This window comes from Diorhabda carinulata, chromosome 2 (genome assembly GCF_026250575.1).
Source record: "Diorhabda carinulata isolate Delta chromosome 2, icDioCari1.1, whole genome shotgun sequence".
In the NCBI taxonomy this organism is placed as follows: domain Eukaryota; kingdom Metazoa; phylum Arthropoda; class Insecta; order Coleoptera; family Chrysomelidae; genus Diorhabda; species Diorhabda carinulata.
Genome location: NC_079461.1, coordinates 30687766 through 30711379, shown reverse-complemented (window position 1 = coordinate 30711379; position 23614 = coordinate 30687766). Strand labels below are relative to the sequence as shown.

The window sequence follows — 23614 nt, the reverse complement described above, 5'->3', positions numbered from 1 at the left end:
TTTTTTGGTTAATATTTATAAATATATAAAATTTACACTTGTAGATTAAGACTGAATCACAGTGTACATATAGAATCCTATGATCCGTTAAAATTTTTGCTTAAGGAGACTTATGAATTGATATTTAGTATAGCGTGAAAGACAAAGACGGAGCTAATAACACGATTTAGGTTAAAATGAATATAATCATTATATTATGAAATGTTTCAATCATATGTTTTTGATCAAAGTAATTCCAATCTTTTCAAAAATACTTCATACGTTAGTAAACAGTTGATTTTGAAATTTTGTCGTTGTAAGGCACTCTTCACTTTACTCAAAATAAGCTCTGGCAATTAAAAAGTAATAATACAAATACGGTTGTCGTTTTAGAAATTTTATTGAGGTGAAATCAAAAATTTTAGTCCGCTACTGAACGAAAAAAACAACAAATATGTATAAAACCCAATGGTAATTTTTCAAATGGTCGATATGGGTGAAATTAAATACCTATACGATGGAACGACATGGTTATCTTCGATCTAAACGTCTAAACTAAAGTCGCATGCTACGGAGGAGCCAGAAAGCAGGAGCCGCATATTTTATATTTTTTTATTTTCATTTTATTACTGTTTTTTAGTGAGTCACTACTTTTTAGTCTTGTAAATATGAATATCGAAAAATTATTTTATATTCCAATCATATCAAAAATACATTTAGAAAGACTAAACAAAGTATGACTATTTAAAACTAAAATTTACCCTTATCAAATGAGACTTCTAGTATTATGTGAGGTGACATCTAAGACCAGTAGACCAGAATCTTTCTGTTTACCATATTATAATCACTTAAGGGCAGAACTAAACATAATCCTCGTCAACTATGACCGTAGAAGGTCTAATAAATACATCGATCGCAAATTAATTGATTAATGTACCGTGAATAGTGCACTGGGACTGTGCAAAGATCCAACCCAGATCTAGCAAAGAGAAGACATAATAGATTTTTTTAATCTACAATACTTGAACAAATCTCTTAGGTTAAGGTTCAAACATTACGATATCATTCGTGAAGCCTATAGCATGAAGATGGCATCTTCCGGGTAAAAAACCAGTCACCAGACTTTTGGTACCTGTTAAATAGAGAAGTTGATTGCTAAGGTACGAAGAAGACATATATGCTTGTCTCGTGCCAGATGTCTGAGAATTATATCTATTACCTAGCGCAGAAAATTAACTCTTGCATTTTTTTTGTTATTCAACATGACTTGCTATTCAGATGTATAAAGTTACATCTCGTACTAATCGCGAAAATTAAGAAGTGGGTGACATCTGCTAATTTTATTTCAAACTTAAATAGAGGTGAATAACAAAGCCAGAATACAAACTAATTTTGTTGTTTTATAACCAATAGAAAGTGTTATTTGAAATTTCTGAATAGTAACATAATATATCTGCTTAAAGTATTTTCCTGAGATAAAAATAATCACACAATCATAAGGTACACTTCGAAAACAATGAAAACTTGGTAAAAATTGTTCAAATCCTATTCTAGTGACCAATAAAACTCTTACGCACATTTTTGTAGTTTCGTAGATATTCAAGTCTCTTCCGTACTTACATGAACAAATGCGGTTCCCAATCTCTAACTACATCACTCAAATCAATTATTTCATGAGGCTGAGAAGTTAAACCTGATGTCTTTAGACATAAACTTCTAATGGTTTTTGAATTTGTTTCTTCTAGGCCACATAATACTATATGTTCCGCTTGAAAAACCTTCTTTTAGTTGTCTACTTCTGAGTACAATATGACGTCATTTTTAGACCGATTCCTCAATACGATTTTTTGGTTCTAACTACACAAATACGTTTAGGAAATAACGGAAATCACAAAAATAAAGAAAATCTTATCAAAATCACTAAAAACACATAAAAAACTAAACAGCTTCAAATACCCGTTCAATCATCAAATATTGTTGTTCACCGCTACAGAAGCCAGATTCAGCGCCATCTAGTGACATGTGATTTTCGCCAAAACGATCTCAAACAAGCAGTTGTGAAATATTTGAAGCAGTGGATAACGCCTAGAATTGTTTTACAGAATAGTTTCAGCCAAGTAGTTCGTCCAAAATGTTTCTGTTAAAACATATTTATTTGTGTGAAAATATCATCTAATGGACTGGCAAGTATCTGTGTTAATTATGAATCTCATCGATTTTTTAAATTCTAACACGGTTGAGTTTGTTCTTTTTGTTTTGTTTGTTATCTGACTGAAACGTGTTATTGGAAAAATTTTCCAAGAATATTCTAGGATGTTAAACGTTTACAAAATTCGTCGATATATAAAAAATCTCTAAACGAAACTTCCTACTTTACCAAGAGTCACACCATGTTATTACCTAACACAAAAGCCATATATCAAGTTTTCTATGACTGTGACAGCCTTCATAAATTTTTATTTAAGGTTCGCTTTTGTTAAAAATAGCTGAAAGTACTGTCTCGAATAATATTGCCATTTTACGTTGACCTTACCTAGAACCGTAAATATAAGTAAATATACTTCTATACTTAATAGGGATAGAATTGTTACCTGAGCACACATTAATATAAATAAATTTATCTACAGGGTGTCTTCAAGGTTTGTCTTTGGACAGCCCTTGTGAAATTTTACTAAATGAAATAAAAAAATATAAAACAAAGTTTTAATTATTGAAAATGATATTTTGACGTATATACTACTTTTTTGCTACAATGTTCTACACTTGAAAAACTATTTCATATCTCAAAAGTATTCCGACTTATGATGACAGCGTTGCTTCAAGAGTCGATTACATTAAGCAAGATTACCAGCTATTAGCTTGAAAGTTCACTATATGATAGTAAATATCATGATTGTGAAAATATTGGCAAGAAAAGTGCTAAAAAAAGTCTCATAGTTTTTTGTTTTCTAACTACGAATAAGTGGTGGTAGTGGTTTTGTTGTGCAGATTATCGGTGAATCTGGTAATTTGATTGATTAAACCACGCTGAATCTGGCAGATAAACTACCTTAGTAACTCAATCAGTTTTATAAAAGCTTTTTGTGGCTCTGTGCATGGCCATTTCGAATTTATTTGATTTTAGCTTTTAGTTGCTCCATGTCCTTTCCCTTAAGTAATGGTTTTTTAGTTTAATTTCACGAAAATTAATCACAAAACTATATTCTTCTTCTGTTGTCTTCTCAACACCAAATATGTCATCATCACTATTCCATAAGCTTGTTTTACACATCTAAAGACCTCTTCTACTTGTATAAGATCCAAGTCATTAGTTACATGAGAGATATGGCCTTTTATTTTTTTTAAACATATAAAATAGGGCTATAGCTATATATATTTATTTATTTAGATTTTTTATTTGTTGTTGTATATCAGAAATTAAGTTGAAACAATTTTTTTTCCTTATACTGATTTCTATAATAATGTTTGGTTCCACGGAACCAGTTTTAATCTATAGTGAAGTGAATCAACTCAAAATAACAGTCCTAGAATGCTTTATTTCTTTTAAAAGTTTTGTCTCATCTCGGAGGTTGGAGATTATCATTGCTATCCTGCCACTGACGCATTTATTCGTTTAATCTTCTGCAACACTGCAGCATGTCTCCATCTCTTCTCATTATGTCCAATACTTCTCAAACATTCCGCATTCTTTATTATGTCAACGTATATCTTCAAGCCGTCTCCGTTAAAATGTGATTAAAACTATATAAAAGAGTATTGATAACGTATCACAGTATCAATGTATTACTATAAATTTCTTATTCCTTAGAGCTTTTGATATCTTCATGCTTCTTGATTGTAGGTCTCGTCTGACAGATAAACATTTGACGTTTCGGCTTCTTCTAGTTTCTTCGATACGACATCTCATCTTTTTGTCATTTTTAAATTGAAACGCCTTCTGATGTCTCTTTGATAAAATTGATACGATGCGTTATCCGCAATGATTACTGATTGTGGTGGAATATTAGGTAAAACATGTTCTCAAAACAATTTTTATATAAATCTGCTGTAATGTCTTCAAAAAAATTAGCACAATCTTTAGTTACTTAGATTGCAGGACTATCAAATTTATTTAAAATAACTGTTGGGGTTAGTACGTATATTGTAGTTAAATAAATATATGATAATATTCTCAATCACTGGAATTTCATTACTACTTTGTGCAATTACTTAGTCATTTTTAACCAGATTTTCCAACACAAATATTATTATTATTAGTATTTGTCACCAATCGGGGAAGTTGCTTGACCAATACAATGGGCTTAACCTTACGGTTTTATTTGGTTCAACACTACATGGACTATTGATTTCTTTGAATATACACGGGTAGTAAACATTATTTTTCGTTATGTTATTTTGCATATACGTTTCGAAAAACTGAGTGTCAAAGGAACTGTAAATTGAAGAATATGACTCTTTCATGTTTGAGTTTCTAGAGCAGTTTGTGATTTTCATACTATTACTGCTATTACTACACCAATTTTTTGGTTCCTGTCATATTGTTAATCACTTCTTACAGTGCTTATCATAACCACACTTTTAATTTTTAAAAATAAACGTTTTATCAGATAAGCACTTGAAGAAAATCCTGTTCTTCCGGCATTTGGTTCATAATCCTTTAGAAAACTCTGTAATACATATTTCATTACTGACACTTGCACTCTCGACTACAACCTTCTTAAAGACAAGGTTTTTACGCTTCTTAAAACCTATCAATGTACCAGCGCCAACTGTCTCCTAGTGATTTTAAAAATTCTTCGGTTTTTTTTCCGTAAGAAGGACCTGTATGTCACGACACTTTTTGAACCAAGTGATAAAGTATTCTTCTACATCGAGTAAGTCGACTAGTCGTTGTCTTTTGCTGCTTGACTTATCTCTTTCGAGCATTTCTTTTTTTCTTAATGATGGCAGATGAAGTGCTTCCTGGCAATTCGTATTGAGTTTTTACGTCGAATTTTTTACCTAGAGTAACTACTGAACACACTGACACACTACCTCTACACCAACACTCATAATAGAGAACATGGTTTGAGACAAAAATAGTTTTGAATGCTTTGTATACAACTTTAATTATAATTTTTTATCAATACTTAGTTCAATATTTATAGAGAAAAAAATTATTGAACGTTGAACAATTTTGTAGGTAGTTTAAACATTTCAGTAAGGCCGCCATATTCCGTGACGTCATAGGTATAAAATGAACATTGAACATATGATATAAAGTAAATACAACAGTTATTCTCTCGGTTATGGTTGGAAAGTGCTGGTCGTTTTGACGATCCTGCGAGATGTAATGTTTGGTTTAGTAGTAGTGTGTTCACAACAACTTTAACTAAATCGTTAATAGAATTTATTTCCATATACATTAAATATTATTTTCAACATGGTATTTTTCTTTAAATTTTCTTAACAAACACGATCACTTCAATGAGAAGATATTGGAAGTTATTCTATTAACTCTTGTAGATACATCAACTGGTAGCACTAAGTATCAAATTTCACTGATGTTTACCTGCATTTTATCTTATACCTGATGTTCAACTTACATTTTAAGATATTTCTATAGATCGATGGGTAAGATTGTGGTTAGAGAATGTGGTGATCGCGTGGGTGTCTTAAAAATTTTGTATTTTTTTTTTAATTAACTACTATTTCTTGTTCTTGTCGTAAGTAGTTAACTAATTGTAAAACACGCTTTTGTGTTGGTTTCGATTTCGAAGATACTCATCGACAATAAATTAAGCAAGGACAAATTTGTAAACGCATAAATAAATTTTTTTTATAGTAGTTATAACAAGAGTATATAAAAAATCTGTAGGTAAATTTTATTATTTATGATGTGGTTGTAGACTGTCTGGTATACTGAATATTTACTGCTCAGTTTCTTTCAGGGAAACATCTTTGAATTTTATGTTTCTTTTATCTCCAGACATACTTTTTTCTCATTCTTTCTGCCTCTACGAGAGTGGTTTGATAGAAGAATGAAAAAGTACTTTATCGCGAAAAAAATTCTCAGGATGGTTTCCCAAACCATCTGAGAAAACAATTTTTCAAAAGTTCCAGAAATGACTTTGAGAAAATAAAATATTCCGAAGAAGAAGTCTTATAAGATGCAAAAAAGGATGTGAGACAACGAACATTGTAAACAAAAATATAAAAAGAGCACACTAATGGAAAGACAATACATGAAAAGGCAGTAAAAACAGAAAGATAGCATATAAAAGATATTTAAATAAAGGAACATTCTTATTAATACAAATTAGAACGAAGAAAAGTCAACAAAATAGTTGATTAAGAAATGAAAAATACATGGGAAAACTTTGCGACAATCATAGAAAATAGATTGAGGAAAAAATTTGACAGTCAATTCGGATTTCGACACAATAGGGCGGACACAAGATGAAGAAAACATCGACGAAAGCAATGCAGATAAAGAAATTTCACACCTGTGTTTCATTGATCTATAAAAAGCATTTGATATAATAAATAGAGGTTCCTATGGAGGAATTAGAACAGATAGAAATGAAACGTGTAAAAAATTTTTCTAGCCTTTTCTTTATTGGCGTTTACAGCCTCGGCAATCATCCGGATGCTCATTCGACGATATGCACGCAACATTTGGTTGATTTTGTTCACTGTTTCCGGAGTTGAAACAGTGACAGGACGACCTGGGCGTTGGTCACCTTCAGTGCTCTCTCGGCCCTCACTAAAGCTCTTACACAACTCAAAAACACGCACAAGAGATAGAGAATTGTCCCCATAGACCTCTTGCAACAAGTTATAGCACTCAGTCGGAGTTTTTTTCAATTCAACGAGAAATTTGAGATTGATACGTTACTTCTTTTCGGCACGAGAAACAAACACGTTCCTTTCAAACCGCTACTGCACAAATACTATAATAATGAAGGAAACTTGTTTTGGGACGGGGATAGACAAGATATCTAGATGGCCAACGCACTAATCAGTTTTTACGAAGAGGAAAGACTAGTAGAAATAACATTCTAAGCTAGAAAGATAAGAACCAAAAGAAATAAAGGGTTTATAGAAGTTGAGGGAAATTTGAGGATACATTAGAATTAGGTAAATAAGTACTATAGAAACGCAAATTAGTGGATCCCACCAAAGAAATTTACCACGTCATCAATCATCTATTATATGACTAATTTTATCATGAATTATATTATAACTCATATATATTCCGCTTGAAGTGTTTCTAGTTCTTCAAAATTATATTTCAATATAAAAAATAAATGATTTATTATGTAGTACAAATCATTATTGCTAGTGATTTTCACATTCAAATCGTATTTTCGTATTTTTCGTCCATATATTCTCAACACACGGCTCACTAAAAATAAATTTCATATTCTGGAACTCTCGGTTGTTGGAAGTATATCCTTTATATGAAAATAATAAAGCGCGTCATCAATTTATCGTGTGCCAAAGACTAGCGATAACAATATTCCTCTCCGTTCATTATTACCTCTCTTTTTATTCGTCGATAAAAAGGTTTCGACAATCATTTGTCACGTGTATAATACGACCTCTCGTCCCGATTTTTTTTTCGTCAAATTCTCAAATTTTCGAAACCATTTTGTTGTGATAGGAGATTTGATTGATTGCTTCGATGACTACAACATATTTTTTCCGAAAAATAAATATTAAAACGGTTTTTATCACTGGAAAACGGATACAGTATAACATCTCAGAAAAATTAGATAACAAACCTAATCAAGACATATTTTCAATATCTTTGTTTTTTTATATTGTAATTTACCGGATATTTTTATTAAAATATATGAATACCAATAGTATGTATCATTGAAGCTGCATTTTACCTTATTTCCTCTCATGAACGAGCCTCAGATGCAAATGGCCACACATAAATACCTACAATTAACTTTATAATTCTAGGTCATATTGCATCTTCTCCACATTCAACAAAAAGTTGATTATTCGTTTGTTTCCGTTTAGAAATGTTTCACTCTATATTTCTGGGTCACTTTCCTTCTTTGTTTCTAGGAGCCAACGAAGATAATACAACACTTTATATATCTAGGTTATGTTACATCTCTCCCATAGTCCACAAAGTCGCGTTCTTTGTATGTTTATAGAAGAATCCAAGAAGGAAGCATCGATATATCAATCAATCTCATATTTTAGGTCGTGTTGCATCTCTCCCATACTCCACAATAATTGTTCTTTCGTTTGTTTCCGTCTAAAATCACTTAATATTATATTTCTCGGTGGTTTTGCATCTCCCATAGTCCACAAAGTAGCTTTCCACCTTTGTTTCCAGGAGACAACACTTTATATATCTAGATCATGTTGCATCTCTCCCATAGTCCACAAAGTCGCGTTCTTTGTTTGTTTCTAGAAGAATCCAAGCAGAAAGCATCAATATAACAATTAACCTCATTTTTAGGTCGTGCTACAACTCTCCAATACTCCACAAAAAACGTTATTTCGTTTGTTTCCGTCTAAAATCAGTTAATATCATATTTATGGGTGGTTTTGCATCTCCCATAGTCCACAAAGTCGCTTTCTTTGTTTGTTCCTGGAAGGTAACAAATGAAAACATAAATACAACACTTTGTAGATGTGAGATATGTTACATCTCTCCCAAATTTCTGGTTGCTTTGGCATCTCCCAAAGTCCACAAAGTCGCTTTCTTTGTTTGTTTCTAAAAGAATCCAATGATCTCTCCCATACTCCACAAAAATTGTTGTTCCGTTTGTGTCCGTCTAAAATCAATTAATATTATATTTATGGGTCGTGTTGCATCTCTCCCATATTCCAAAAAGTCACCTCTGATTATTGTTTCTAGATGGAAACAAATGGAGAAATTTGGGAATAATAGAGAGATGCAGCACGCTCCAGAAATATAAACTTAATTTATATGTGACCACAAAACCATACAACGATTTGGTGTATTCACGTAGTGTCGTTTTGTCGTGTCCGTTACTCGCATAAATAGATTAGCATCCATGTTCGATCACCAAATAAAAGATCGGGTGAAACATTAGATACAGTTTGACAATAATTATTCATATCATCGATAGTTTTCTTTTTTACAACATGTTTTTTTGTATATGACAATATTATTAAATATGCAACCAAGCAATAAATGAAAATATGTTTAATATCCCGACTAAAAAAAAATTACCTCCGCGGCTCAATATAATTCCAAGTCACTATCGTCCAATCGAAGTCCTGTACATTGTACCAACAACTCAAGAAATACATTTGAGTTATTGTGGTATGTATAAAAGCAGATGAATGCGCGGGGTCATAACAGGGTCGCAGGTCGATCTCTTCTCTTCTTTTCACTATAACTTTCTTCTCTTTTCACTCCTACACCCCTCACGACCGTCGGAATGCAACAAGAAGAGTGCATTGAGAAGCCCAAAAATCTCACGAGAAATGTTTTACAATGTTGTGAAGAGGCTCGTTTTTTAATGTTCGACTGGACTCATTTTTTTCAACTAATGAGAATTTTTGATTTGTGTGTGTGAAATTTCGATTCATTTTTGAATACTGTTGATCGATAATTAATTTTTATACAGGATGATCATCATTTTATCTGAATTATCATGAATTTATTTCCTTTCATTATTCCAAAGATTTTTGAATTTTTAGAGTAATGAACCGAAAATGTCTTAATTAACTCGTTGCCTCATTATTATCAAACCTAAATAAATATCTAGATATTTTATACTAGAAAAGGAACTTTATAATTTGACTCAATACAAATTAAAGGGAAACTAAAAAAACATAATAAGTTTTTTTGTGGGGGGTCAGTGGAATAAATAACCGAATAAAAATAAACGAAGTTACGGCACAATCAATCAAAGCGTGATTTGTCTGTCTTGACGAAATGAAATGAGATGAATGATCGAAGAATATTCATTGTATGTCTGCAGTGCAGCCAACCATTTAAAATAAAATTCGAAAAGAACTTGTTTGTTTTCTGTTCGCTATCAGTAGCGTACTGAATTGATTGAGGATGTAAATCTATTAAATTTGGAATTTGATCATCCAAATTAGAATATGTCGAAGAAGAAACACTACTATTAGCACTTGGGTTTCAAATCAACAATTGTTATTAAGAATGTCATTTTAATGTGAATTGTGTGATATTTCAGCACTCGATAAATGTAACAAGCACTCATTCCAATCTCACACGCAGTGTAGATTGAAGTTCGAATTCTATACTGCTCCCTGTGCACATGAAATCAGTGCACTTGTATCTCGGTAATGTGATAGTCGCTGCTGAGACGAGAATTTTAATAAAACGTTAGACGTAAAATATTAATATTAATTTTTTTCTTTCCTTTAGATTAAGTTTTGGACACACGGATTTAAGTGTATTATACTTACAAATGTAACTAAATGCAGAAGTCGTAATTTTTAAAATAGATAATAAGTAAAAACTGACTGATTATGCGAGTGTGATGTGAGTAATTATTTTTTCGTCTTCATCACTGGAAGTTTCGAGGCTTCAGAATTGATCAAATGTTGCGTTAGAGATTTAAAACGAATAACAACTTATTTTCATCATACAATGGTTGAAAATAGGATAACCACCCTCTATTAATGCGGATTGCACGCAGGTCTACTCATACTACTTTATAAATACAATGTTTTTTCTTCTTTTCTTTCTTTTCTACACTCCTCCTACTGATTTGAACAAAAGGACAATATTGGGTTATTTTCACTAATGAATGATTATATTTTCAGCTTAAATAAAGTATTTACTGAAAAATCTAACTCAATAATGTGTATAAAATGATGTAAATTTAAAACCTAGCGCTAAATCGTGTTCCGGATATGTTCAATTGCAGACCTAATAGACATTGGGTAGTGTAAAAGATTTATGTGGTGCTGATCCATGATAAAAAGAGCGTGGAATGGAAGTATGAAATGACTTAGTATTCCAGTAGATTCAAAATGTCGAACCGAGCTGTCATTGATTTTGAAGCGACCATCGTTCATCCCCAAATACCGATATCGTCCCTGAAGATAACTTGAATCCATTTCTGATTTTTTTCTCTGCACTAGAGCAAATAGGTCAACTGTAAGGGACAGCACCCAGTCTGGACGGTAAGAAATGAGATCAAAACTTCGCATTCGATAATATTCTATACGTATAACAATCCATTTTTTTCTAACCACTGATTTATGATTGCCCATGTGCTGCCAAATTGGTCTTTAGGAACCGGAATTCTCAACCGACGATGTTGTCATTATGTGGTTGTTCTACAATAGCTTTCTTGATCCATTTATACTACAGTATAATGCGTAAAATCTGTTGGTACTAGTGGAAACTTCTTGAATCAATAGATCAAATTTATGTAAACCAAACATCCCGTCTATCTATGTTGGGAAACCAAAAGAATTTAGATTTTTTGCTTTACCCAACCAAAAACTTTACAGCAATTACCAAATACCGCGGTACATTCTTAAAAATTGTTTCTTTCTATTAATCACTAATCCATCTATGCAGCTACCATAAAAACTTAACGGGTTGGTCTGAAAATTTACCATTTATTTCAGTTGGTTTTATTAGTCTTATCCCCTGTATAAAGTTGTGGCTTTTTAATCAATAACGTTATGATGAAAATTTATTATCGTATCGTACTATCATCAAACCTAAGCGCAATTTAATACTTAATGCTACTCAATTTAAAAAAGTTGAAAAATGTCATCCAGTTGAAAAAATACTTTTTTTAATTCGTCTCTATATTTTTAAAGTGCCTTAAAAGATATTGGTAATCATGTTGCTGTTTTTATCCCATTTTTTCTTCGTTTTAGAGTATTTATGCCCTTTACTCTTTTTTCTGGGGGTGTTTTGTCCGTAGATTTCCCTTCGGCTAACTAGGAACGTTATTTTATACTTGTATATTTCCTCAGAAGGTACTCCAAACACTTGAACTTCTGTTTTCTTTTTCTGGTTCTGTAAATCAAACTAATTTTCATCATCCTCTGATGGATATACATTTCGAAAGCACTGACAGTCCATTGATTCCTCTGAGACTGTCCATACCACCGTCTCTCTACATGTAGGAATAGGACACTCTAATTGATGATTTTGAACCATTTTCTCCTGGTCGCAAACGTTGTCTTCATTGAGCGTTTATTTTCTAAGATTTTCTCTACAGAGTAGTCCCAAATTGTCGTTGGTCTTCCATTGAGTTTTTTCTTGTGTATTCTTAAACCGTCTCTCATTTTTTATGCGTGTAATATGACCATTTTATTATATTTTGTGTTTTTAACGTTTACGTAATGATAATTAAAACAGTCATTTGTCAGATCAAGTACTAAATGGTAAATTAATAACCATGTACTACCCTTTGTATTTACCGACCCATAAAAAAGGCGTGTCAATAAAATCGAGACATTTCATAAAAAGTTGATCTTCTAGATAAATCTGATTTTATAAAAAACCCTGAACAAACCGTGAAATCCAATTACGATTAGCAATTTATAGTTAATATGTATAACAATGAACTCTTCGCGGAATTGATTTGTAATGGCTCTGACTGGAACCCGCACACGATTTAGTTGTTACCAAAAAATTCTTCTTAGTCATTCTTAGAATCATTAATAATTTGCAACACTCCTTAATAAAACCTCTAGAAAACTTTTTGTCTTAGCGTTTATCAAATCAATATTACATTTTCGCTTCACTAAATTTCTTCAAAAGCTATTTGTAGATAAAAACATTTAAACATTTTGATAATAATATATTAAAATTATTATTAGTTGTTTTCAAATTATACAAATGGAAAGAACTGGTGCGTGTCCGCCCCGTTTCGTGGACTCTTTCAATAATTGTTGAGAAATATTTATAAAATAATAATAAACAAAAATGATTTTATACATCTCATGAATGAGTTGCAGAACTATTTCCAAGTTACAAAATTGAAAGGAATTTACGAAGCATGAGAATTTCAACGTGAATTCTTCAATTAACTTATTTCCAATCTAACAGTGGAAACTTTAATGGATATTCAGGATAAATCATAATATACTCAACTGTTCTGGATTTCTACTTCTGCTATCACTACTTCTTATTACTTAGTAGAATCGCAAGTTTCAAGAAGAACTTCTTGAACTACTTGGAATATTTTAAAACATTACAGTGAAATTTTAATGAATTTTAAAGGTTAACTACCTTATGAGTGATGGTGTAGTTGTATTATATGTAATAAGAAAGTATTTGGAACTTCTACAAGTTCAAATTATTCCTACTCTTAACTTACTTTCTATTACCATGGACTTCAACAAGGTACAATGCGAGAGAAAACTCAAAATCATGCGAGGATAAAGTTTAACTAATCGAAGCATAACTAAAAACATCCCGCAATTACCACTTCTATTAGAGCAACCAACTAAATGTCAGACAGATGATTTGTTTGAGTAGAATAGTTGTAAAACTAATTTTTTCGTCTTCTGTATTAAGTCTAGCCTGATTGTTGATTCGTGGTTAGAGAAATTATTATGGGAAACAGCAGATAACGTGATAAGTAACAAAAACGAAAAAGGTTGGTTTTGGTTAGAAATAGCGCCATGATGCAGTGGCAAAAACCTTGCACCTTGCCAAACGGATTTAGGAGCTTCCAGTAAACTACTTTTCTTCCATTTTTCTCTATTTTTAGTTTTCTCCTTTCAGTTCTGAACTCGTCTATCTATTAGACGTCTTTTTGCCTCCACATACCAATTCTTTTTGGATCTTCCTTTTATGTGTTCCTGTCAGATTTATGTTAGTCATTTTCTTTGTAGTTCTTGTTTTCGGCTTTTTTTCTAAGTGCTCCAGCCAACCTAGTCTTAAGAATCGTATAATTTTGCTAATTTCTTATTCGTCATAAAGGTTCCTTATTTCTTGGTTTGTCCTTTCTCTCCAAATTTCCCCCATGTTTCCACCTCCTAATATCCTCCCAAGTATTTTCCTCTCTCTTATGCCCCCCATTTTATTCCATATCCACTTTTTTTTTGCATAAATTTCTGTTGGTCAGAGTGTCTGATATAGATGTAGCTCGGGTTTTTGGCTGATAGCTTCGTCCATTTAACCTTGCTTCTATGCTTTCTTTCTCTTCGCCATCTTTGATAAGTGTTCCAAGGTTGACGTATTTGTTGACTTTGTCGATCTCAATGATTTTTTCTGTATGTAATTCTGTTTTCATGAAAGCCGCGCATGACATTTTCAATTATTTTTCACTTACTGAACTGATTACCTCAATCTCTGTCTCTATTTTAGAGTTAATATAGGGTCTGTTATTGATGTTCCCGTTCGACACTCGCATTGGTATCCTATTCTTAATAATTATTAATAATGTTAAGAGCTATGAATAAATAAGAAATTAAGTGAAAAATTGATCCAGATTTAATTTACGAATACCTAGAGCTAAATAGTTGAGTTGAGATATTGGTTATTGAAGCCTTTATGACAACAAGATATTATTTCCACTTAATTCCTCCATTATCTCGCACATCTCCCCGCTTTTGTTTTGATACTGATCGATTTCAATTTTGATAAATACTGTACTCAAAGAGTGGGATGGACATTGTATTGTCTACACCGGTAGATTGGAATAAGTTTATTCAGTACAATGTGCAGGTATTGATTTTATAAAATTAATTAATGTGTTTTTCCTTAGAAAAAATATAGCTTAGAATGTTATAACATTATGAAACAATTTCAAAATATGAGAGCTAAATTATAACTTTTACTATTAATGTAAAACTATTATAGTTATAATTTTTGTATGTCATATGAGAGCGATTTATTGAATTCCAAAGTAACGAATCACGTGGTACTCTGAAAAATTTCATAAATGATAAATCTCTATGCAACATTTTATTTCTTTATGTCTCAGGTAAACGATCTTTTCAAACATATGAAGTTTATAATCTTAACCCCGTAACACTAAAATCTGATTTCGAATAGTGAAATATATCTTTATTAACTGAACAGTTGCTATAATGTGAATCAGCTCCTATTATATCAACCGTGGAGGACAAAAAACAGATTATCCCAAGTCAAACAACACTATATCACTCTCTCCTTTAAAATATTTAAACCTTAAAATAGTCGGAACCGAGAATTGAGATTAAAAATAGTGTTTGGTAGACGTTAACAAACTGGTTTATATTCAAATCTACTCACGTGAAATGGTTTTGTTGATTTTTAGTTAATTGAATGCATTTCGCGTTTTTTATGTTTTGGCCCTATTCTGGTCTTTATCAAAATATTAATATGCATTAACATTTATACATAAAGATGCCACATGTATTAATATTCATGAATCATTTACATTCATACATAATGCCCTAAACCTTAATAAAGAGATCGGTATAAGTCAAGCAACCAATTTGCAATAAGAGAAAAAAATGCAGCGTCAAAATAAATTTATTAAAAGAAATTACAAAAGGAATTCGAAAAAGGGTTTTTGTAAGTGTTCAAATTGATGCCCATCTTGATCAATGCCTTTACGGCAACGTTTCTCAACGGAGAAGCGGGTCCAACGAGGTTGTTAAACTTATACCGACCTCTGTAGAAAATTCTCCGTCTCAAAATATTTGATAAAACTTTTTTTCGGAATAAAAGTGAAAAATAAAAACTTTTGGTTAATGAAGAAAAGAAATTATGATATTAATTGTATAATTATTTTTTTAACAAGAATCAAATTTTTATACACTAATCAAATTATTATCAAATTCACTAAAAAAGCATCAAGCATGAAGAAGAGGAATCCTAACCTTACCTAATCTAACCTAAGCTAACTTAACCCCACCTAAAACTGTTTAATAAATTGTAAATATTGATTAAATTATTTTGTTTCCAAAATATTCTTTTTGTATAAGAATTTTCTGAAAAGAATCGACATACTTAAAAAAAATTTTTAGAACAGTTCTCGGAGACAAATTTATGGTCTTAGGATTTTTTTATTGACCAAAACACGGTTGAAATAAACAAAATGAAACAACAATATTTGAGAATAATAATTTTCAGATTTTTTACGACTAACAATAGTGTGAACCCCATTTCCAACTAATAACCTAGAATATTTTTGAAAAAAAATATAAATTTCTTCAATTATTTCTTAGACCTTATTTATATGGTAATTTTTGATAAATTGTCTTGATTTTAGGTCTTTTTTTAATTGAAACTTTGTTTAAAAGCCATTACCACTAGTTAAATACTACATTATAATGTTTTCCTTATTTATTTATACGATTTATATTCGTGGGATAAATTAATAAACACTGTGTCTTACGTTATAAATTTATTTACACACAATATAATACACTTAACTAACTTGAATAATTTATTTAAATTTACTTTGCTAATTCGTTCTGTTCACTACGACTCTTTATTATAAAGTGACCCAAACTGCGCTACAAAACTCCTTATATATGAATATCCCAAAAGAATTGTGCAAACATCTAGACCTTTCTAGAAATTATTCAAAAGAAACAATGTAAATAAACCGTTTGCCATAAAAAAACTTTCCATGCAGCCAAGCAGAGTCATTTCGCGAACTTGTAATAATATTTTATCTACGACTATAACATACAAGTAAATATGAACAAATTATGATATTTACCTAAAACAAAGCTAAATACTTTTAGTTGTTGCAATAACGCATCCTGTTCACTAATAAAATTAACTTCAAACAACCAGTCAACGGAATATGTATTCATGTATTGATTCAAATTTCTAATTTATTAATGCCAATTCTTTGTGAGTGATATTTTTCATTTGAAAGAATAATATCGTTTGCGTTTTTCGTAAGAGTAAATTGTCTGAACATTTGCGTTTTTGTACTTGGAACACTGACCATGGAAAATTAAATGCTTAATCTTCTAAATCTGTAATTTCAATACCATTATCTATATTAAAGCAACCTATATTATCTTATTAACTTGATGATAAACTACTCTAAGATTTATCGCCATTGTCGCCAAATATTTCTCACCAGGAGCTCCGTTTATTAAAGTTTTAGGCTCTAAATTTCATAAAATTGTCTATATTGATGCTCTAGGCTCGTGCTGAAGAGTAAGAAAGCTTTACAAGAACTGGTAAGTGATGGCTGCTAGGTCCAGCTCATTCGTAAGCTCGCTCACTCGGGTAACAAGGCGATTTAACTCGGGATCAGCAAATCCACCAAGATCTTTTTACATAATATATAAAATTGTATTAAGATTTTGGAAAATTTGTAGCTCTAATAAACAACTCTTAATTTTTCGAGGACAGCTTGAATCATTTTCGAAAGTATTTGCACATTTGAACTATTATAAGGTAATAAAATCCCCGCCATATTAATCTGTTACAAATATGGCGTAACACAGCTGTTACATTTAATCCAGCCAACCATAGTACACCCTCTGAAAAACCCCTTATTCTGTATTCAACACTAAAACGATTAAGTTTAATAACAAAAACTTAATCTACCCTTATACTGTTACAATGATGATACACCTAATCTACAACAATGACAATTGACAGTCTGCTGTGACAATGCGCGATTGACGGTATCATCCCTTGATTCTATTTTTTTCATCTATCCTTTTTTAAAACTTCAAAGCGGATATGGTTGTGGAGTGGAGAATCAAGACACTGTTTTGTATTTCCAATGAAAAAAATGCTCTTTTGTTGGATCTGAATGGTATAAAAGAGGGCGTAAAAAAAGAAACCGCACTTTTGAATGAAAATATCGAATTACAGGGTCTCACTTTCAAACCCGCAAGAACAGTTTATTATAGGTACGTTTTGTTTAAATGGAAACCCAGTATTCTACATAGAAACGTTGTCATAAATATTTGTATTAATGCATCTTTATTAATTATATAGAAAACGAAATAACAGGCATTATATTCAATGCAAACTAGGTTTTTCCAAAAAAATTCATCCCGAAGATGTCAGCACATATCAATATAAATTGGAAAATGTGTTTACGCATACATTGACATATTCTGACTCAAATATCAGACGTGAGACGTTAGAGACTCCTCAGACAACCCGTCGTATAACTTAGAAGACTATCTCATACAATAATTTCTCTATTTTATGTATGTTTTCCGATAGATGTCGCTAGCTATGGCATTTACATTTTTTTCTTAAGTCTAGTTTACAATTAAGCATGAACATTTGACCACGAGAAAGCTGGATGCAGCGTTTAATCATAGTCGATGAAAAACAACACGTGTTGATGATTCATAGCAGTGTTTGGTCATGTTTACACGTGATAAATCAGATTTTTGCGACGATATGTGACAATGGATCTGAGTGGACTGCAGCCGGTGAACCACGTCCGAAGCTTCCAAAGGTACAATAGTCAGCTGGGAAGGTTGCGCTTGGAATATTGTTCATTGACTATCTTCAGAAGAGAGAAACCATCAATAACCAATGCAACACAAAGTTGTTGGATCGGTTGAATTCAAAAATCAAAGAAACGCGGCCTCATGTGTCGAAGAAAAAACCACTGTTTCACCAAGACAATGCTCCGATTCACAAGTTGATGGCAACGATGGTTAAATTGAACGAATTACACTTCGAATTGCCTACTCATCTACCTTATAGTCCAGATCTGGCACCCAGTGACTACTGGTTATTCGCTTATCTCCAAAAAATGCTCGTCGGTAAGAAATTCAGCTCAAATGAAGAAGCTGAAGCTGAAGAAGAACTGTAGCCTAGTTTGAGGCAAAAGACAAATTCCTTCTACAAGGACGACATAGAGAATTTAGAGAAGAGTTGGAATTATTGTATTGCTCTTATTGGTAATTATTTCATGAGATTGAACGAAATACTATATTTGAACCTCAACCATAAGCTTGTACAGTAATTACATGTGATACGAATTTTCTATAGTCATCACGAGGACGGTACATGTCATTGGCCATGGTTAGAACGTTGTCTGTAAGTTTTTATCTTCATATTTTGTGGAAGAAGAGAAAATGTTTGCTTTTACTATTCATGTTATATATCTGGGATGATAGTAAACACAAGATTTGAATTTTGGAATCGAAATACGCTAGATGTGAATTTTTTAAGACAAAGGCTTACTACCATATTATAAATTTACATACACTCGGTCTTTTCATGATAAATTGGAGCCTAGGTATTGGGGATCAATTCAATATCAAATCTAGGACCCCCTAGACCTGATCTACGGGGCTTAGCTTGGGCCAACGCTGGGAAACCCGTCCTTGGAAATCCGATAATGGTCCAAGCCTGGTTGAAGTCTGGGTAACTTAGCCCCGGCCATTCAATGGTAAGCCAAGCCTGGCCGAACTCTATCTAACCTTATCTCGGCCATTCCATAGTCGCCCAAGCCGGGCTGAACTCTGGGTAAATCGACCTCGACCATCTTATAGTCAGCCAGGCTTGGCAGAACTCTGAATAACTATATAAAGTTTTTTTCTAGTATCTTATACATAATAGATATATAACATTATAAGTGATACTTTTTTATGAATAAATTTCTTTTATGCATAAAACACAATAAAAAATAGAATAATAAGAAATAGTATCACTTTTTTATATGTTTAATTATTTAATTGATATTTTTATGTACATTTATTAGTGCATTAATAGAAATTTGTCATAAAACTATAATTTTATTAACAGTATAGAAAAAATCTATTTTTAAAAGCAACCAGGCTGGCCCAGGCTTGCAAACCAATCGAGGGACATTGTTATCATCCTAGAGTCCCACCAAGTCTGGCCCTATAACGGCTTTCTAGTTAGAGCCAGAGTTGTACATACTTAGCCCAAGTTTGGGCCTATACTGAGCCCAACGAAAAATCCTATATGGGATGGAGGTTTGAAGCCTTTGAAATGTGAATGATGCGTAGATTGCTTCAAATATTACGAAAAGAATATATTTTTATGATACATACTTAGGAAAAATGAATAGAGATATCATCTAAAACCCAAAATAAGCTATTTGCTAAATTTATAGATACCTATTTAATATTTGACGACTTAGAATTACAAGAAACTTGAACTGATTTTTCAAAATTTTTACCTAATTTCTGAAACAAGAAGAAAAAACCATACGATTTTGAATCCTTAAAATATTAAATTTCATCCCTGGGTAAAAATATTTTCGCACATGTGTAGAAAATTGTGTAAATTAAAAATAATTATTGATTTTTTCATGAAACTTGGTATAGATTTTTGTATGTAGATATGACGTTAATTGCCTTCACATTTTACGCCAATATTTTGCATTTGCACGCTTCCAAACATATAGAAAAAATTGTTTTCAACCCTTCTTATATAAAGTCCCAACTTATCAGTATTAGCTGAAAACCCAGCGCACTCAACTCGATAAAAAGTAACTGTAACTCTAAATTTGTGATTGCCTTCTCTTATTATGTAATATACTATGCAATACATCTGATTCGATTATTTGACGTCAAAATGTTTTCTTCAAACTTACGAAGCTAGTCAGCTAGTCCATTCTGTATAAAAGAAACTATTTCTTTTTGAGATTCTTCTCGCTCTTACGTCATATACATCAAACGATTCCACACCAAATTTTCTTCCTAGTAATTTTAATTCTCGACAGCTCACTCTCTTTCTCTCTCTAGACGGACTGAATTAATACAGGTAGGTACATCATCCAGGTACACACATTGACCAAAAATAAAAACATTTTTAACTGTTCACATGTCAAGTCAATGCCAGAGCTTACTTCACAGAAAAAAGTGTAGTAAATTTTCTTTTTATTAGTTTTTTGTTGACCGCAGTTGAACGACTCCATTATTCGGAAATTTTGGAAGAGAACTAAGAATCGTTGAAGCGCACGAAATTTGATAAACGATCTTTGAATTTTGCTCCCCGTTCTCTATCTCTTGAGGTTACAATAAATCTTTTAGAAGAACTCAAGGTGGGTAGTAAATAAATTTATTTTTAATAAATTGAAAACGTCTCCAGACACGTTTTTAACCTCATCACTTATGTTGTGTACATTATTTGAATGCAATAAATAATACAATTGAAATTTTAATTTCAGTTTATAACATCAATTCGGAGTTTTAGTGTAAATGAAAAGCAGCTGTTTGACTTCTTTTTTCATATAAATACATTTATCTTATTCTGTCTTCATACATATTTATTTATATTCATTTTCATACTTCCTTGTCTATAATTTGCATGTTTATAACTTGACATTGATTTACCATTATAATTTTTTTATAATTTTCTCCTTTTTATTAATCTTTTTATCTTTAAATTAAATATGGTGTGAGATAATGCAGAAAATAAGATTGGCGTCAAGGATTTCAATAATCGAAAACACGCTTTATTATTATTTTCCCTTTTCTAGATCTGTGTTCCTTGGTTTTACAGATATTTATTTGTTTTTGAGTCTATTATCAAATGTTTATTATGATTTTAATAGTTTGACTGAAGTATTAATTTCAGTTTCTTCTGTTGCAGGTGAAAAACCGTTTAAATGTGAGTTTGAAGGTTGTGATAGACGTTTTGCTAATTCATCAGACAGGAAAAAACATTCTCATGTTCATACATCAGACAAACCGTATAATTGCCGTGTAGCAGGCTGTGATAAATCTTATACTCATCCCTCATCATTAAGGAAACACATGAAGGTAAGTATTTTTGTATTAATCTACAAAATTTTGTGTAAAGTGAAATAATTAAAACTAGAAATTCTCTAATCGAATAGTCGCGTCGTTTCTCATTTCAATCGACTGTAATTTCCTCAATCTGAATATGAGTTTGAATATCCATACAATATGGTATGAATAAATTATCTGAAAAATCATATTAAAAATAAATCATCCTTTGTTGTTTTCAAGGTCAATTATCCACATTTTTTATCAGAAATTTATTCTGCACTAATGCCAAATTAATTTAGCAGAATATTCAATCAACATTCCAAACGTATATAGACCTAACGACAAGATTACTAAGCAAATGTTTATTAATAATCAAAATACAGTATTTCGAAATTTTTTTCTTGAAAATATCAGAATCACTTTATGGTTTCAAACTTTAGATTCGGGATAAACATAATGGTAAAAGGATTTAAATCAGGATTGTATGGGAATCAGTTTATATCGCCTCTTTTAGCGATCAATTCGCGATGGAAAATAACACGTACTCTTGGTAAAGAGGTATTGGACGTATGTGAATTTGCCCTCATTGAACCATGCTCTTTGGTTATAGCTAGAGAAGTTTTTTAGCTCTGCCTTAAGGAATGACCAAATAACGCTTTGAATTTACTGTAACCGCATGTTTTTTGGCTTCGTCAAAAATGGAAGAGCCAATTGCTAACGCGCGCCGACATCAATGCTCATACAATCATTTTTGGCGAATGAAGTGGCCTCTCATATTGATTTTTGACTTTTTTAATACAAATATTATATGTCATAGTGTAATTTAATTCCTTCTGGTACCTAATTTTTGATGTCATTTTTCAGGTTCATGGTTGTTCAGGAAGATCACCCCATCACTACGAGAGTGACGGTGAAGAATCAAACTCATCATCAGCAGGAAGTATATCCGTAGCTGCTTCCCCACACGTCCAATTACCATCTCAGGTTCCTGGTACAACATCATTAAGTGATTGGTATGTCTGCCAGCCCACACCAGCTCCCCCCGATCCATTAGGTACTTTAGGACATTTTGGAAACCTCCATCATAGTGGAGTTACTACTGCTTATTAGTGTTTTATCGAATTTTTTTGTTTATACTTTGGCTAAAGCACTTACGGGTAGGGGTGGTAAAGTGTCGAGTATGCGAATGTTTTTTTTTTTGAAATTTTCAACAATATTTGACATAAATTACCGCCTTTTTGTAAATATTTTGTATTACTACGATATCGAAGTTGTCCCAAATATATTTTATAAGATATCTTGAAAATAAAAGGGAATAAAGAATTGTAATTAGTTTTCGTCATAAATTCCTAATTTAAATTGTGAAAAAAATATTTCAAATAGACTCAGAAATCAATTAGATGATGCAATATAAAAATTTGAACAACGCAGTTTTCCTTTACATTACAAAACCATTATTATTGAAACAACTATAATACTATCAGAAAATTTAGTAGTATTATGTAGTGGTATTATTAGTTTTTCTACAAAACAAACTCAATTTGTCTCAATAATTTTCTTTCAAATAGTTATTTCAAGTCCTCCTGAATGTACATAGTATATCATTTGTTCTATAGAACCTTGGGAAAACTTTTGTGAATATTTATACTACATATTTTTTGATAATTTTCCTCTACGACATCCTAAATTCTAAAACATATTAACAATGTTATAACAATGTTTAAAAATTGGATTTCCATTTATCGACAATACAATGGCCTGCAAAGAAAGAAATATTTTCATATGGTAAAATTCCTACGCCTCAATTTAAACATGTCGTAACTTGTTGAGACAAGTCTCTAATTCTAAGAAGAGTACAATTGCTTTACAGCTTTCCTTTAATCATTCCATCTTTGATTATTAATAACGCAGTACATACATTCTTATATTGTTAAGATATTATTGGAAAGAAAAGTTTGAAGCAGGTTTGAAGTGGTAGTGAAGAAAAAATTGATGGAGAAGTTAC

At 31.6% G+C, this 23614-nt stretch overlaps 1 protein-coding gene across 1 annotated transcript in view; it reads left to right on the top strand.

Annotated features, from left to right (window-relative positions):
* LOC130890906 (zinc finger protein ZIC 4) overlaps positions 1–22934 on the top strand; it is a 61494-nt gene extending 38560 nt beyond the window's left edge. The window contains exons 2-3 of the mRNA XM_057795313.1: positions 21470–21639; positions 22474–22934. Of these exons, the coding sequence (XP_057651296.1) occupies positions 21470–21639; positions 22474–22719 (416 nt within the window). The 3' untranslated portion in view covers positions 22720–22934. The remainder of the gene's footprint in view (positions 1–21469; positions 21640–22473) is intronic.
* Positions 22935–23614: the final 680 nt, after the last annotated feature.